Consider the following 16,998-nt stretch of genomic DNA (forward strand, 5'->3'; position numbering starts at 1 on the left):
GTAATTCATCTGTCTGAATTGCCTACAACTGAGTCACATTTGCTTGAAAATAACTTTTGATTTTGATCGCTGATGTACTGCTCATGGTGACTACACTTCACATTCAATTTCTTGAGTCCAAGTTCAGGTTGATTGGTGTTTAACAGATATATATTGGTCAGTTAGGGTCTAACAGGATTCTCTAAAATAGGCCACATTCTTTGTTGTTTCGTTTTAGTCCTTCAAGAAGTTGCAAGTGGATTTTATCATAGAAATGTTTGAAAATTAGAAATTGAAAGTAAATACCACTCAGATCTCTTTAAGTCAAGAATTTCAAGGCATGTAGCTTTATCATGACATGTAAAATTAGAATGTCATGTCATTTGGTCAGAACATGGAGTTGACGTATGTTTGATGGCATCAGATGTCATGTTCAAGGTCAAACAGATTTTGAGTTACACATGATTTGTAAGATTAGTCGTGAGACATCATGTGCTTGGAATATAATCTTTATGCATATGTATGATGCTGTATTTGGAGTTGACATGACATCACACATGTTTATGTCATGTTTATGACGTCATGTATTGTAGATACAAGGAAGAAGAACGAAAGTCTCAGGAAGAGGGTGACGGTTTCTGTCAAGTGTTCCGAGGCACAACATGTTCACGTTTCTTACAGAACAAGACAATCTACGTTACCTCCGAGTACTCTCAAGGCATCAAGGAGGAAAATTTCCTCGGTAAATATAAAAATGTGTCTACGCTAGCCCCTTATATAAAAGGTATTAAAGGTCATGTTTTATACAGGAAATTTCTTGTTTCCAAGAGAACAAAATATGTTAAATTCTTTGTGAAAATATCTGGGATTTCTGTGAAAACAGTCTATATTTCAGACAGAATGAAATTACACTGACAAATTCCAAGGTGATGAGTTGATTGGTTCAAGTTGGTTGTCATGGGAATGTGACTCTGATCGCGATACCTTCTGACATTCAGGCATAGTAAACAAAACCATGAACAGATGATTTAAATCAGATTCTCTGTTAATACATATGTCCAGGAAACTCAACCTTAAAGTCCTTTGGCCTCTCAATTTGACATTGTGTTTTGAGATTTCCTTTCTCTGTAGAATTCACATTAACTTATGTCCACTTTGTTTTGTAGCGGCCTTTACAACGATCCAAGCGTCTAACACCATGAGTAAGGAATGTCAAGCCTTTGCGATACCATTCCTGTGCTACCATACGTTCCCTCTTTGTGACAACGACCCCATTAGTCCAAAACCACGCCAGGTGTGTCGTGACGAGTGTGAGATGCTAAAAAGTAATATCTGTCAAAAGGAGTATGTCATCGGCAAACATCATCCTCGCATCGGTAGGTCACAGGCCCTGTAATATGTATTTGTAGGTCACAGGCCGTGTAATATGTATTTGTAGGTCACAGGCCGTGTAATATGTATTTGTAGGTCACAGACCCTGTAATATGTATTTGTAGGTCACAGGCCCTGTAATATGTATTTGTAGGTCACAGGCCCTGTAAAATGTATTAGTAGGTCACAGACCCTGTTATATGTATTTGTAGGTCACAGGCCCTGTAATATGTATTAGTAGGTCTCATGCCCTGTAATATGTATTTGTAGGTCACAGGCCCTGTAATATGTATTTGTAGGTCACAGGCCCTGTAATATGTATTAGTAGGTCTCATGCCCTGTAATATGTATTTGTAGGTCACAGGCCCTGTAATATGTATTTGTAGGTCACAGGCCCTGTTATATGTATTTGTAGGTCACAGGCCCTGTAATATGTATTTGTAAGTCACACATTTTTTCTGTATCTTTCTCTTGTAGATTAAAGTTCAACTCCAAAATACATAGGTCAAAGGATGAAGGTCAAAATTATAAATAATAGATCAGAGGTTGTATGCATAAATTATGACTTGTGAATGAAAAATAAAAAAAAAATCCCCAGAGTGACTTGTTTATATGTCAGAGGTCATAGATCATGTACAGGGTAACATAGTTCAACAACATTTCCAGAATTAAATACCTGTATGTCATAGAAAGAACATTTTGATGAGAGTGGCATTATTTTACAGGTGACAAGTTTCTACCAAAGTGTTATGAGTTAGCTCCCCCTGGCACTGTGGAGGGTGATCGATGTATAAGCATTGGTGTCACAAAAACACATCCGAGTAAGTAAAAGTTGTGCAACATTTCGGGATAATCACATTCAAAGGTATCACTATATATATAAGGTATCACTGGGTATAAGGTATCACTGGGTATAAGGTGCCACTGGGTATAAGGTATCACTGGGTATAAGGTACCACTGGGTATAAGGTACCACTGGGTATAAGGTATCACTGGACATAAGGTATCACTGGGTATATGGTATCACTGGGTATAAGGTATCACTGGGTATAAGGTATCACTGGGTATCAGGTACCACTGGGTATAAGGTACCACTGGGTATAAGGTATCACTAGGTATAAGGTATCACTGGGTATAAGGTATCACTGGGTATAAGGTATCACTGGACATAAGGTATCACTGGGTATATGGTATTACTGGGTATAAGGTATCACTGGGTATAAGGTATCACTGGGTATCAGGTACCACTGGGTATAAGGTATCCCTGGGTATAAGGTACCACTGGGTATAAGGTATCACTGGGTATAAGGTATCACTGGACATAAGGTATCACTGGGTATAAGGTACAAAAAAGTATCTTGGGGGGAAAAGGTAAAAATTGTGATTGCATTTGGTTATACTAAGATATGTAGGAAAATATATCACAAAGATTTGATATTTATAGGACAGTTATATCATTGTGATTTTGGGGTGGAATAATGATAAACTGCTTCTGTTAATACCATATTTATCCCACAATATAAGCCCATAATTTTATCCTGTACTTTATTCTATTACAGAGGAGAATTGTTACAACGGAAGTGGGGAGAACTATCGAGGCCATGTCAATAGGACGCGTTCTGGTCGAACCTGTCAAAACTGGCTACACAACCCAAGCTTCAAGTCCAAAGATAATAAAGAGCTTGGTATGTACATGAGATTTGAGGGAATCTAATAATATATAATTTTAACTTTCATATGATACTTAAACACAATTTACATCATGTCGTTTTTTCCAAAGTAAATTAACATTTATATTATACTTTTTGACTTGCAGGAAATCATAACTTTTGCCGGAACCCTAATGGGACATTCACAGGCCCCTGGTGTTTCACAGACCCGTATTACCACCATAGTGAGCTGTGCGACATTCCCAAATGTACACCATATCAAAGTAAGTGCTCACATTTTGTCGACAGTTCCAAGATATAGATTGATTTACAATAATAAGCTAAAACCTGTGTGAGAGTCCACCCGTCTTAGGAGATTATTTGTGTTAATTGAACAATGGGCCACCTGTGTTCAGTGACCACTTCTGTTAAATAACCACCTATGTTAAGTGACCACTTCCGTTGAATGACCACATGTGATATGTAGCCACTTCTATCAAATGGCCACCTGTATTAAGCGACCACTTGTTTTTAAAGACCTTGTTTTCATCTTTAATAATTAAGAAACAAACGGTTTTAGGAGACCATCTCTAAACATCTTATTCAAATGATACTTTCTTGGAAACATATCTTATTTCAAGTTTCTAAAAATGAAAGCTGTAACTGGAATTAGCAATTACATAAACTTGTAATGAATAAAGATATAAGATATATTTCGTTGGCATGGATACCGTTTATAATCTGTGTATAAATCTACGCGACGTTTTTCTGACTAATATTTTGTCTTTCTCTTCCTAGCTGGCGAGCCAGTCGACAAACTCATGTTTATTTTGGTACCGGGGATCATCGTACCACTGGCGCTTGTTCTGCTTCTGGCAATTGTCTGCCTGTTCCAGCGACATCGAAAACAGAAAGGTGTTGGTTTGAAAAATGGACGTCAGGCACCACAGAATAACACTGAATCTCATCCACTTACGGCAAAATCTGGTACTCGTATCCGCGAATTTCCTCTCTCGTCAATCCGATTCATGCAGGAGCTTGGAGAGGGAGCATTTGGGAAAGTTTACAAAGGCGACCTGCTCGGTCTTTATGCTGAAAACACAGTGTCCAAGGTTGCTATAAAGACTTTGAAAGAAAACGCAACACCAAAGATGAAGAACGATTTCCGTCGAGAAGTTGATTTAATGACGGAAATGCGTCACCCAAATATAGTGTGTTTACTTGGCGTGTGCATGAAACAAGAACCTATGTGTATGCTGTTTGAGTTTATGCCTCATGGAGACTTACACGAGTATCTTATCTGTCGTTCACCAAACTCGGATGTGTCGGTAGCAGATGACGATTGTGCTCATAAACCGATGCTTGACTACCCAGACATGCTACATATCGCCACCCAAGTGGCCTCGGGAATGGAGTACCTGGCCAGCCATCACTTCGTACATAGGGACTTGGCTGCCAGAAATGTGCTGGTCGGAGAAAACCTGAGTGTAAAGATTTCTGACTTCGGACTTTCCCGGGACATCTACTCGTCAGACTACTACAGGGTTCAAAGTAAGTCTCTACTTCCAGGTTCGCTGGATGCCCCCAGAGTCAATTCTGTATGGAAAGTTCACAACAGAGAGCGATGTATGGTCATTCGGAATTGTGATGTGGGAAATTTTCAGCTATGGCCTGCAGCCATACTATGGCTTCTCAAATCAGGAAGTAATCGAGGTTGTAAGGAAACGCCAAATTCTTCCATGCCCAGAAGACTGCCCTACTCGTATATATGGTCTCATGGTTGAGTGCTGGCATGAGACTCCAGCACGACGACCCCTATTTAGGGAAATAGCTGCACGTCTTAAAGCATGGAAGACTGAGATCATGATGCAAAACCCTCACTGGAGCTTGAGCCAGAGCCACTCGGCCCACTCCAGTAGTCATCAGAGCTCCCAGAGTGGGCCGAGTCACCAAGGCAGTACGGGGCCTAGCAACACTACAGCCCTTACTGGGTTGACGGGATCGAGTGGGGGGTCGGATCCATCCCAATCCAGCCATGGAATGTCCCCCGCTCCACCACTTGGTATGATGCCCCCGAGTTACCATGCCCTTCCCCCGCACTACCTGGCTAACCAGGTTCAGATGCCTCAACATCCACACATGATGGGCCAGCCGCAGGGCCAACCAATGAACCAGAAACTTTTAGCACAGTTCAACAGCCCCCCTAACCAGATCCCTAATGGAATTTCTAAGCTATCTCCTCCGGGGTCCGTTGCTAGTTCTAAGGCATCGAATAGTTCAGGGTCGCAGGGCTCGGGACAACCATACAAACCCAACACAATGCCACACCCTCAGACAGTGCCACAGGGTGGCCCTCACATCACGAGTAACGGTCCAGCGGTTCTCCCTCTCACAGACAATAGTAACAAGTATGGTCCACAGAATACATACATTCCAGACCAGCGGACTGAGTACAATGAGATTTAGTCTTCTGTCTATGGGAATACCTGTGAATTTACTCGTAAAAGTGTGATATATCCATGTACTGCGGAATTTACATCAGAATGAAGTGTCAGCGGTGATTCAATGAACCTTTCGTAACTGGTGTAGATTTTGGAAATGAACTGCATCGATAACTTGTGTATGGTCTGTAGTACTGCAAGTGTTCTGTATCCCAGACTTCGTATAATTGAATACAGGTATTCAGTGTGTTTTTCGCGAGAGAGTGGAATATCAGTATTATCATAAACAGGATAGTGAAATACTGATATATCATTGTGGAAAACCGGTACATCATGATTGGATAGTGGATACCTGTTTACAATTAATGGGATTCTGGAATTCCCGCGGTATATTATGTTCGGGATAGTGGAATATATGTTTTCTGTGATCTGTATAACTGAATCTAGGCCTGCTGTAAATGGAATAATGTTACGCAAGTACAGCAAGTGTATAATACAGGTTTTGTCAGGCTTCAAAAAGTGTTAGACTGTTGTAACAAATCTCAAAGAGCATTATACAGGTGTAATTGACTCGAGACGAGTGTTATACAGGTGTGCAGCTGTACTGGTATTCCAGTTTTGTGACAGAGTTAGAGCAACGTCATGCCACGATAAAAGTGTGGAGAATTTAACAGCTCAGAATTACTTACCCCTACTTTTATACCAAATTACCTTTACTTCAGTAACAGAGTTGTTGTGGAATTCCATGATCAGCTCGGAATGCCTGTTTAGTTGAATATGTTGTAGCAGGAAGATATTACCGAACTTAACCGCTACATGGCATGGTAACTTGGAGTGTAATACAAAAACGTTTAATGACACGGATAAGTCACCCGCTGGATACACTAGAATGATGCAGAGTTTCTTGTTTGTCTTCATGTGGAGAAAAAAATATATATATCTGTTTTGAAAAAACAGAAATTGACCATATGTTATATAACTGTGCTAGTAGCCAAAGTTAACAATTACTTGGAGATGCTAACTTTGAAATTAATGCCTCGTTTAAATATTAACGAGATATTGTGTTATTATGGACCTGGTAAGTACTACATGACTTTTTGTCATAAGTGTAAGTTTATTGTATTTGCATAATGATATAATGTTTTATGTGATAGTAGATGCACCGTTAAAGTTTCCATTCAAGGGGAGGCAAATTAACCACATTTGACTCCAAGGGAGATAACTTAACCCTTCCAAGACAAAGGGAGGGAACATTCTTCCTCTATTAAAGGAAGTTTCCCATACAAAGGGAGACAATTTGTTCATATTTCCAAATAATATGTCCAGTTTATTTTGCAGTAAACAGCACTTGTAATGGCCAATAGCAAAGTCACCTTAACTTCTAGCATGTAAGAATTTTTATTTATGAAAGATATATTTTATTCTGAAATTTTCAGATATTTTATCAAAATTTTCTCTAATTCTTTTAATTTTATCATGAAAAAAAATATATGAATTTTATCAGATATTCTAATGTCATAATTTAAATATTTTTATTATTTTTTTAGGAAAAAACTGAATCAGGTTTTCCCAAAACCTGAAGGAATTGAAGAATATCACTGTTTATTTATAATTGATTATTGGACAATCCAAACCTAATTAAATTATCTAAACTTAATTGATAAATATCTCAGGCAGAATTTACAAGTGTTACGCTGATTAAATATCCCAAGGCTGTGTCTCTAAAATATTCTTATTTATTTTTTTTAGAATCTCATTTTAGTTCAGTAATATATAAAAACTTTAAGTAGATTTTAATGAGTAGAACCAATGTTTAGGACTGTATATTCAGACCAGGATTTTTACTCTGATACCATGCTAACTTATTTAAAAAAAACACAAGATTTTCTTGAAACATTGGTCTTAGCAGATATTTTTTTTTTTTTTTTGTCAAATTCATCTTTTAATCTTTATGAGTTTAATCATAGTTTACCAGATACAAACATTATTATATATATAATATATATATATTGCTGATATATTATAGTTCATTCAACATATATAATCACAAAATTTTAAATATAACTATATATATGTATAACATAAAGATTTTCAGACTGGTGCTACCATCCGAACTTGTGGGTGGATGTATGCAAAAAGGATCGTGCAAGAGTTGTGTCCCTTCATTACAATTGAAACTATATGGTATTGGTATTCTCAGTTTTTTGCAACAATGTTTTTGGTAATCTTGGCATTAATCTGAAATTGTTTGACCAACATAGGTATATGTAGTTACCAAAAAATGCTGAAAAGTTTTTTATACAAGTTTTTTTTTTATTATTTTCAAAATACCTGGTAGAATCATTTATCAAGAAAACTAAAATCTCAATGAACTCTTTATTTTCTTAATTTTTGAAAACCATTGATAGTTCAGTTCAGTTCACAGATGGATAGTTTTTAAACTGTTGAAAAGCTTCTGGAAATCATAAGAAATTTTCTGATATTGCTAAACAATGAAGTAATGTTCTGTCACAGTAAATTGAATGTTTGTACAGTGCATGGACACAGAATCCATTCTATAGTAAATTGTTCAATATGTTTATGAGGAGTGTAATATAAACTAATATTTCTGCGATCAGCAGAATTGTGGCTGTTTATTGTGAAGTCAAATGCGAAATACAGATGATTTTTGCTGTCATTTGTGGTATTTTTATTATGTTTGTTACGATGTTGTTTGCTGCATGATGGTAAACTTTTCTAGTCAGATGAATTGTAGGATGTATTGTTATCGGAAATATTTCAGTGCTGCAATTATTGACAATATTTATATTTAATTATGATAAGTTTATATAAATATATATATGTGTATGTACATCTGTCATGGTTGCTGTTGACCATGTTTTTTGTTGTGTATAGCGATCATTTCTTTCACATTCATACCGGAATATTTTCAACAGTCTTAAAAGAAAAAGCATTTTTGAATACTCCAAAAAATGGAAATTACTTAAAAGTAATGTTGCATAATTTTTTTTCTTTTGTTTCACAAAGCAAAAGCTGTACAACTTCTTGTACACTTTTTCATTTTTAAGGTACAAATTTATATATAATATCTTGTATACTTTGTCATAGATCTTATACATGTACAATTTCTTATATATACTTTTGCAAGTAAAAGTGCACATAGAAGCTGGAACATATCTATTCATGAAATGTGCTTAATCAGAATCTTTATCTACAAGGCATCAAAAGGAGATTAAATACATTTATCAAAGAAATCAAACCAAAATCTAGATTTAATTCAGATTTGAATGTTCTACTTATCAACCACATACAAATAACTACATGTGTATTTCATTTGCTTTCATATCTGTATATGGCTTAAATGTGTACAAATATTGAAGATAAATAAAAATATACCCAATATTTTTTTTGATGTTATGATGAAATGCCAATTAAGAAAAATTATATTTATTACACCGTAGAAGAAATATGGCATGTCAGAAATCAAAATTTTTTCATTTCTTTTTTTCTAAATTACAACTTCTACATAAGAGTTTTGCTAATATAGAAAAAAATATATCTGTGTATGGTTGTGAAATGCTCGGATGCCTTAACAGTACTAGTAGTATAGTGATGTAATTCCGGTGTATGAAATACAGTTTATTTACAAATCATTCAGTTCTTAAACAAATATTCTTTTCTCGCACAAAGTTAAAATAATTCAAAATTTGCTCATTCAGATTATAATTGCAAAGTTGAAAAATAAAATATATTGAGAGAAGGAAAATTTATCTTCAAAATTTTTCAGTCAAATATATTTTATATAATATACACACCCCCGTAGTTTGAACAGTGGATAAAAATATTTCATCTAAAACTTTAAATAAAATGCATTTCTTTTTTTTTCATTTTGTGTTGATGTCATTGCCTAGTGCAAGGCTAAACATTTAAAAAAAAATGTCTTTAACATTGAAATTTGTTTCTAACAAATAAAAATCATTCACCTTTAAAAAAGAAGAAGCTTATATGATTATATAGATGGAAATATATATATTTTCACGCCATTTTAAACATTTTGTAGCTTAAATTTGTACATTGAAATAGCTGTGGAAAAATTAGTCATGTTTGAAAGAATGTACAACAAATTAAATTATGCCATATGGAAGTCTGATTTTATGCTTGATTCATCAATTTTAAAATACGTTGAAAATTGGTTATAATTTTCACCTTAAATTTTTATTGATACATTATGGAGGTTTGTATAAGACCTCTCGTTTAATGCCATACACAAATGTACTGGATGTTGTCTGTAAGATATGGATATCCTCATCAATAGCAAAATATTTGTATAAAACGCCTCAGTTTCCATGCTATATATGTTTTATTTGTATAAAAAGCCATGATCTATATTTCCCCGATGAAGTCCCCGTATTATCATATTAGCGCCAAAGTTGCTTCATTTTGTAAATAATGACTTCTTAATTCCATGTACTTGTTTGTAAGCAATTCTAATATATATCACGCCTTTTTTTTAATTTGATTTTATTATAATGCTACATACATTAAAATGTATGGAGTTGTCTCCCTTTTGTCAAAAAAATTCGGACTTCTCCTTTCATCAGTGTTGAATACAGAAGAAGAAGAAACTGGTATAATATTTCAGATGTTAAAAGTTTGTACAATCTACTTTAAATTGTTATTTATAGTCATATGCAGGAAAATCTGCCCTAGTGATGTTCTGGCTATGGTGAATATCTGTCCATAATGACAGATTTTTACACGTGCCAAATGAGTCACTACACGCAGATTTCTGTAATATTTGCAGAGATCATTTTTTCTTCTGTAATTATGTATTCTTTACATCTTGGTAGATCTCTAGATCTAGTACAGAGCAAAGCTTGCTTTTATATATATACTCGGTGTATCTGAATATTGCAGGTGACGAGCATAGTGCGGGCGAGTCTCACATTTTTGAGATAAAACTTCATATGAAATGATTTTGTTCAAATCAGAGATTTCTGCAAAGACAGGATTCTATGAAGTACTCCATGGTCATATATATATTTTGCTGGTTTATACTCAAGCACTACCCTGGTATGAACACATGTCTGGTAAATAGTCCCTATGAACTATCCACATATCTCAACTGTAGGCGCTTCTTCAAGTCTTTTTTTTTTCTCTTTTTCTCAACAGATTCACAAAGGTCACGCCTTTCAAGTAATTTGATTTGGTTTTGTATTTCTTAGGCAGATTATTATTCCTTAAAAACAAAATGGAGAAAAAAACGGAAAATATTTCCTGTACCAATATATTTTGTTGCATCTAATTTGTACAGATCCTTCCTTTGGGTAAAACTTAAAGTATGCCCTGAAAACTATAACAAATAAGTAAGAAATTCCTATCGGGGGGAATTATAAGATGGAAAAGGCTTCTATTTAATTTAAAATTCAGTTTGAGACTTGTGTATATGGTTCAAGGTCATTTTGATGCCCTTTGTAAATTTCAAGGTCATTGACAGTTTTTGATGCTCTTTGTAAATTTCAAGGTCATTGACAGTTTTTGATGCCCTTTGTAAATTTCAAGGTCAGTTAATTTGACAGAGTGTTTACTAATACCCTCTGTAATTTTCAAGGTCATCAAAGGTCAAGGAAGTTTTGTAAACTTCAGTCAGCAGGTTGAATGCTGAAGAGGACCCATGTGTACATTTCAAGGTCAATTGATGTTATTGGCGACCTGCATATGTTTCATAGAATGTCATGTTTATTCCACATTAGTGTCAACAGCTTAGCATGTACCATTATTACATTATTGATCATGTGTTGTTGTGGTCACAACACGGTGACAACTCATCCATCCAACACAGCAAAATAAAGTGTTTGACAAAGCTAACCATGCCTTCCTTTTTTGTGTGAAGAACTTTTTATGCTCATATAGCTACATTTAGGAGCAGCCCCAACACCTGAACAAAAAGCCATACAGCAGATTCATACAAATATGAGGTCCTTAAATTCCAGCCCTTTTCTAGAAAAGTCTTGGAATTTCACTTAAATGTCTTTAAAAGTCTATTAGTTTGTCTTACGTGTTGAAATGAACCAAAGAAGATACTGTTGTTCTCCTGAAATACATCGAAGGTGTCGTTATTAAAATTGTGTGCTACATACAGTCTATTACAACATTGGTAACATAACAGGAAATCAAACTGTACCATACTTGCCAACTATTTGAAATTTTCATGAGGGAGATATTTAGCGTGGACAAAATTAAAACACAATTACATATTATACATTTATGTATTGCAAAGAAAGTGAAGGAAAGTAAGTTATCTCCCCTCTTGTTTGTTTCCTGATATGCAAATTACTTATCACCACTTTCATGTATGTCTTCAGCAATATGAAATATGATTGACAACATTGAAAACCTTAAGCCCCATCAATCAATCAGAGCCTTATATTGAAGTCTGTCAATTGACTAGTAATGATTTCTTGCTTTTGATTATTTGCCCTAGTCCTTCTAAAACTCAGTCTGTAAATGCAAAGGACCTTGGTCACAACTGGATTTTCATTGAGGGGTAACCTTGTGCATGGCTGTGATGTGGTTTAAAAAACCAAAAATGTTGATTACTTTCTCACAGATATAGAATTATATCCAGTTATGAAAAATAGTAGAAAATTATCTCCCTTTTGAAATTTGACATAATATGCAAATTAGTTTGTCAGCAAAAATAAAATATCTTCTGAAAGTATAGCAGAAAATCACCTCCAGAGGGTTAGTGGTTGGGTGGGACAATGAAATTGGGTACAATACATGCACTGTATTTCCATAAAAAAAGATTCCTTAACAATTTACTGAAACAGATTTTTGTTTATTGGAACTGGTGTGACAACATTGACATTTCCTTTTCAATATTGGAGTTCTCTCCACATAGTATTTCTTTTCCATAATAATGGTATATAATATTTTTGATATACATGTACTTCTAAATGCATTTTCTTATATGATTGTATTGTAATTTTTAAGAAAACATCCAATATGTACCTTTTTTAGGAAAATCCTAGACATGGTAACACTCATTTGCATATGAATTTAGTGGTAATATTGAAAAGGGAGGTAACTCTGAAAATAGTTTGTCATGATAGCGAGGCAACAGATTTTCTGTAGTCATTTGTTAAATTATGATTCATTTGTGTTTCTAAGTCTGATCAAGTATTCTACACGAGGAACAGAAATAAAGAAACTCATGATATTCTTTTGTTTTTACCTCATCAGTAAATTAAATAGTCACATGTTTCAACCAATCTGCTTACTCATCAAACACACTGACTTAAATTGTTGTGAGTGTTGTAAGCAGGAATTCTCGATGAAGCAATCAAAAGCTAAGTTATTTGTATGAGATATAACATTTTATTATATTTCTATTGCATAATCAACACAAAATTATACACCGATACAACAGTACAGGATTCTTAGGTTGCTTTAACATAACAGGTTAAAACAGTTGAAACAGCAACAGAACCCAGAATGGCAATATATATTCAGATGTTCAGAGGGGTCATTGTTGGTCCAAAAACAAATGGCTGATTTTCAGGATTTCTGAAAGATCAGTACACACATATATAAATATCTATATATACATGTATATATACATTGTATATATATATATATCAGGACATGTTTAATTATGATAGGTCACAACTGCTATCATTTATCATGAAATACATGTAGTTCTGTACCATTTGGACTGCTTCAACCCGTTTACATGAAAGCACACCTTAAATACAAATAAGTTCAATACTGTTACATAAAAATTGTCCATCCAGTCTTAAATAAGTTAATTATATACAATATGCAAATTAATATGTAAAGCAATAACAAATACTTATTTAAAATTACTTTTATTCATGATGGATTCATGAAGATTTCATTTTGTATGATGATATATATATTTAAAAAAAAAAATAGTATTCCGATAACTGTTAATAAAAAAAATAGGGAAAAGTTGCTGTCTTTGAAACATAAATGGTTTCAAAATTTTGTTCTACATTTGTATTTGTATTAATTAATTTATGACAAAATGAAATATGTTGCAGATTTTTAAGCCAGTACAAGAAATATTTTCTCACTAATAGCAATTGAAAAATTTCAACAATTCAATACTGAAACCAAAGCAATGAATGAACACAGAACATGTTTGTATAGTGAAACCTGTCTAATCAAAGACAACATATTGGTCAAACTAAACAAGTGGTCGTATTACACAAGTACACTGAGGTCAGATTAAACAGGATTCACTATACAGTGTACATTGTTAATCGAGGTATATATCGATCACAAAATTGTTATAAGCTCCTTTTTACAAGCATTCAAAATACATGTAATAAATATCTGACGAGAAACTGAAATAAAAAATATTGCAAATATCTCATGATCTACAAACATTTTTTTGAATACAAGAATACAAGTAATTCACAGGTCTATCACAAGTCATTGAGGACATACAAAAACATAAAAATCTTAAAGTCCATAGTCCGCTCATTTTCCTTTATAGAATAACACCTCTATATTGGTATATCAAGTTCATTAAATATCACAGAAAACTAAGATTATTTCAAAATTATTTCTAGTTAAAATTCATGTTTTTATTTTAATATTTTAAAAAAGAAATTTTAATAAATTCATATTAACCTTTCATTGGCCCATATGTTCAGAAATGCGACCTTACAAAACATGTTTTAAATTACAAATAAGATGCAATCCATATTTCCGTGTGAAAAAAAAATGCATTTTGAAATTTTACAATATAGTTTTTACACATTCAACAAACAAATGTTCTACAACCAAACTAAGACCTGCCTTTGACCAAACACAGCTTTCCACCTGTAGTTACATATGGTAGAAAATGCTACATACAGTAAATCTATATATAATATTTCATCTATCTTTTAAGCCAGGTCTGAGTAAATTTTTAAATCAAATCTGTTAATTTCACTAATTATAAGTTGTTACTTGTATGTAACAGTAGTTTTGACAATAACAAAATGCAGTCTAGATCTTTACCCTGGTCATTGCCAATGTCTGTAATTAGCCAACTTATATCTGTATTATATCTATAGCACTTCAGTTAAAATGCAAAGAAACAGTATTTCATTGCCTGTTAATAAGCCCACCCCTTACTCGGTGGGAAAGGTGATGGGTTGATCCACTTACAGTAAACTATGATAGCAGATCTGTGGTTAGGTCATCACTACAATATGTCGGTATACAAATATTGGTGTGACGTACTGATCCTTCTTCTAAAAACAAAACCAAAAAACAAACAAAAACTGTAAGTAGAAAACAATGACTGTAACATGTGGCAAAAAATGTTTTTTTTTTCCTAATTCAAATTAATTAACGATCTAATCAAAATATAAACATACTAATTAGGGAGACACTGTGATCAATTAGGTTATCACCATTCTTTGCATAGCAAAGATCATAAATATTTAAAAAAAAAATTTATTATATTCTGACTAGAACAATAGCCAACAGAGGAGTGGTGCGAGACTTGTTAAATATTTGAGACAACACTGAACAATTCAGAAATCAAACCTGACTCCAACACTCGAGTCTTGGGAATGGAATTAATAGAAGCTCTAAGCTTATTTTCCCATGCCATATTAATACATGTATGTGCAATATGGTTGAATACTAAATGAAATATTGTTTGAACTAACAGTCGAGTCAGACTCTCGTGGAATTATTGTATGTCTGAGACCCTATACATTGTTCCAATACATACACACCTGGGCCAAGTTGTTCAAAAGGTGATTAGGCTAATCACAGTTTAACAACAATTTTAAAACCCTGATAAAATCATTTTTTGGTAGAACTAACCAAATTTTACGAATATCAAGCACTCTTCAGTCTCTTCCTAGCTACGTGCTTATTTTCAGGAATACACACACTCAGGTTTTGAAGTAAAGGAGAAATGATATTTTCCCTAATCAAGTGATTAAGCTAATCACCCTTTGAAAAACTGGGCCCTGGTGTCAGGGATTGCTGCAGACTCAGTGTGTGAGGTTTATTTACCAGTTTAACACAACAAGAACTTGACAGAAGAATAAAAATCCACATGTTAGTTTCACATGTTAGTCCAAAAATGAAAGGTCAAACAACAGCTATAAATCTAAACTAATATCACATTAAGATTTATTGCTTCAAATGTAATACCGTATTCCACCTAATAAGCAAACTTGCCCCTATAAGTGCATCCCAACTTTTTTCAGGGAATTTGCCAATACAATCTTTTAACCAAAGATTAGATAATTTTCACAACATAAATGTATATATGTAAAAAAAAAAAAACATTCTACCTAAATGTCACATGGTAACATGACCTTGTACATTATTTCATGAAGTGTATCACTTTTGTGTATTTGTTAGTGGATGGTGCACTTATTAGGTCGAATACAATAATATCACTATATTTGTATTCTATTTATATATACCTTTTGTATCTATACATCCACATAACAGCTACTAATCCAATCACTTCCATTTAGCACTTGAAAAATGTATGATTAACAAGTCCTCAAAAATCTAGAAAATATAAATCAACCTCTACATTAAATATGATTACACTCACTAAAATGCTTCTGTTATCATTTGTTTTCAGGATAAAAATATTAATCTCATTGATCCATCTGACCTATCATATTGAAAAGAACGGCCAATCGTTCCTTACCAAATCATCATAATGTCCTTGCACTCAAAGAAATATTCAACCCTTCCTTTTGGCAATGTATCTACAAATTACCTCCCTTTGCAATTAGCCCTGTATCACATAGGGTGGTCGAGTGGCAAAGTGGAAGCACACTTGCCTTTCGCCTAGACAGCAGGGGTTGTATTCACATGTGGACTTCTGACCAAAGGGGTTTTCCCAGGGTTCTCAAGTTTCTTCCAACAGTAAGACCCCTCGCACCCATCAATCAATTGTAAAACAAAGAAATTTTACCCAAACAAATGCCTCCCTTTGTAAATGACTTAACATCCTACAAATTACCTCCTGACGCCTCAAATCATACCAATTCTCTCCATTTAATACTGGCTGTACACCAAACAAATTATCTCCCTTAGTTGTTGGCCCTACACAAACTATCTCCTTCCCTTTTGCCATTTAAGAAAAATAACTTCATTAAGGAGCTTTCCTTATTTTCCATAAAACACTATGGAAAATTTTGAATTAAGCATTATTGATGAAAAATGGGCCTGATCAATTTCAAGACACAAACACCCTGCTTACTCAAACATGAATGTATGGTATAAGATGATTTGTACAAATTAAGGCCTTTTATTGACTCGATTGTGGATTGGCTGTAAATGATGGATCACTATCCTAAAACATGGTTTTACACCAGAACAACACTTCACTAATCTGACATCCATTTACACACACAAGTGCAATATATACTGGTAGGTTGCAGTTTGTGTTGAAATTGGTTTGAAGTGTGATACACAGGTGAGATGCATCTGTCAGGTGTGACAAATGTCCCACCATACACAGGTGAGGTATGACAAATGTCCCACCATACACAGGTGAG

At 34.1% G+C, this 16,998-nt stretch overlaps 1 protein-coding gene across 1 annotated transcript in view; it reads left to right on the forward strand.

Annotated features, from left to right (window-relative positions):
• The window catches only part of LOC117326047 (inactive tyrosine-protein kinase transmembrane receptor ROR1-like), a 224,569-nt gene extending 213,261 nt beyond the window's left edge, over positions 1-11,308 (forward strand). The window contains 7 exon segments of the mRNA XM_033882638.1: positions 573-721; positions 1,146-1,355; positions 2,076-2,171; positions 2,910-3,035; positions 3,167-3,283; positions 3,798-4,567; positions 4,569-11,308. Coding sequence (XP_033738529.1) covers positions 573-721; positions 1,146-1,355; positions 2,076-2,171; positions 2,910-3,035; positions 3,167-3,283; positions 3,798-4,567; positions 4,569-5,465 — 2,365 coding nt within the window. The 3' untranslated portion in view covers positions 5,466-11,308.
• Positions 11,309-16,998: the final 5,690 nt, after the last annotated feature.

The sequence above is a fragment of the Pecten maximus genome, chromosome 4, assembly GCF_902652985.1.
Source record: "Pecten maximus chromosome 4, xPecMax1.1, whole genome shotgun sequence".
NCBI classification, from domain to species: domain Eukaryota; kingdom Metazoa; phylum Mollusca; class Bivalvia; order Pectinida; family Pectinidae; genus Pecten; species Pecten maximus.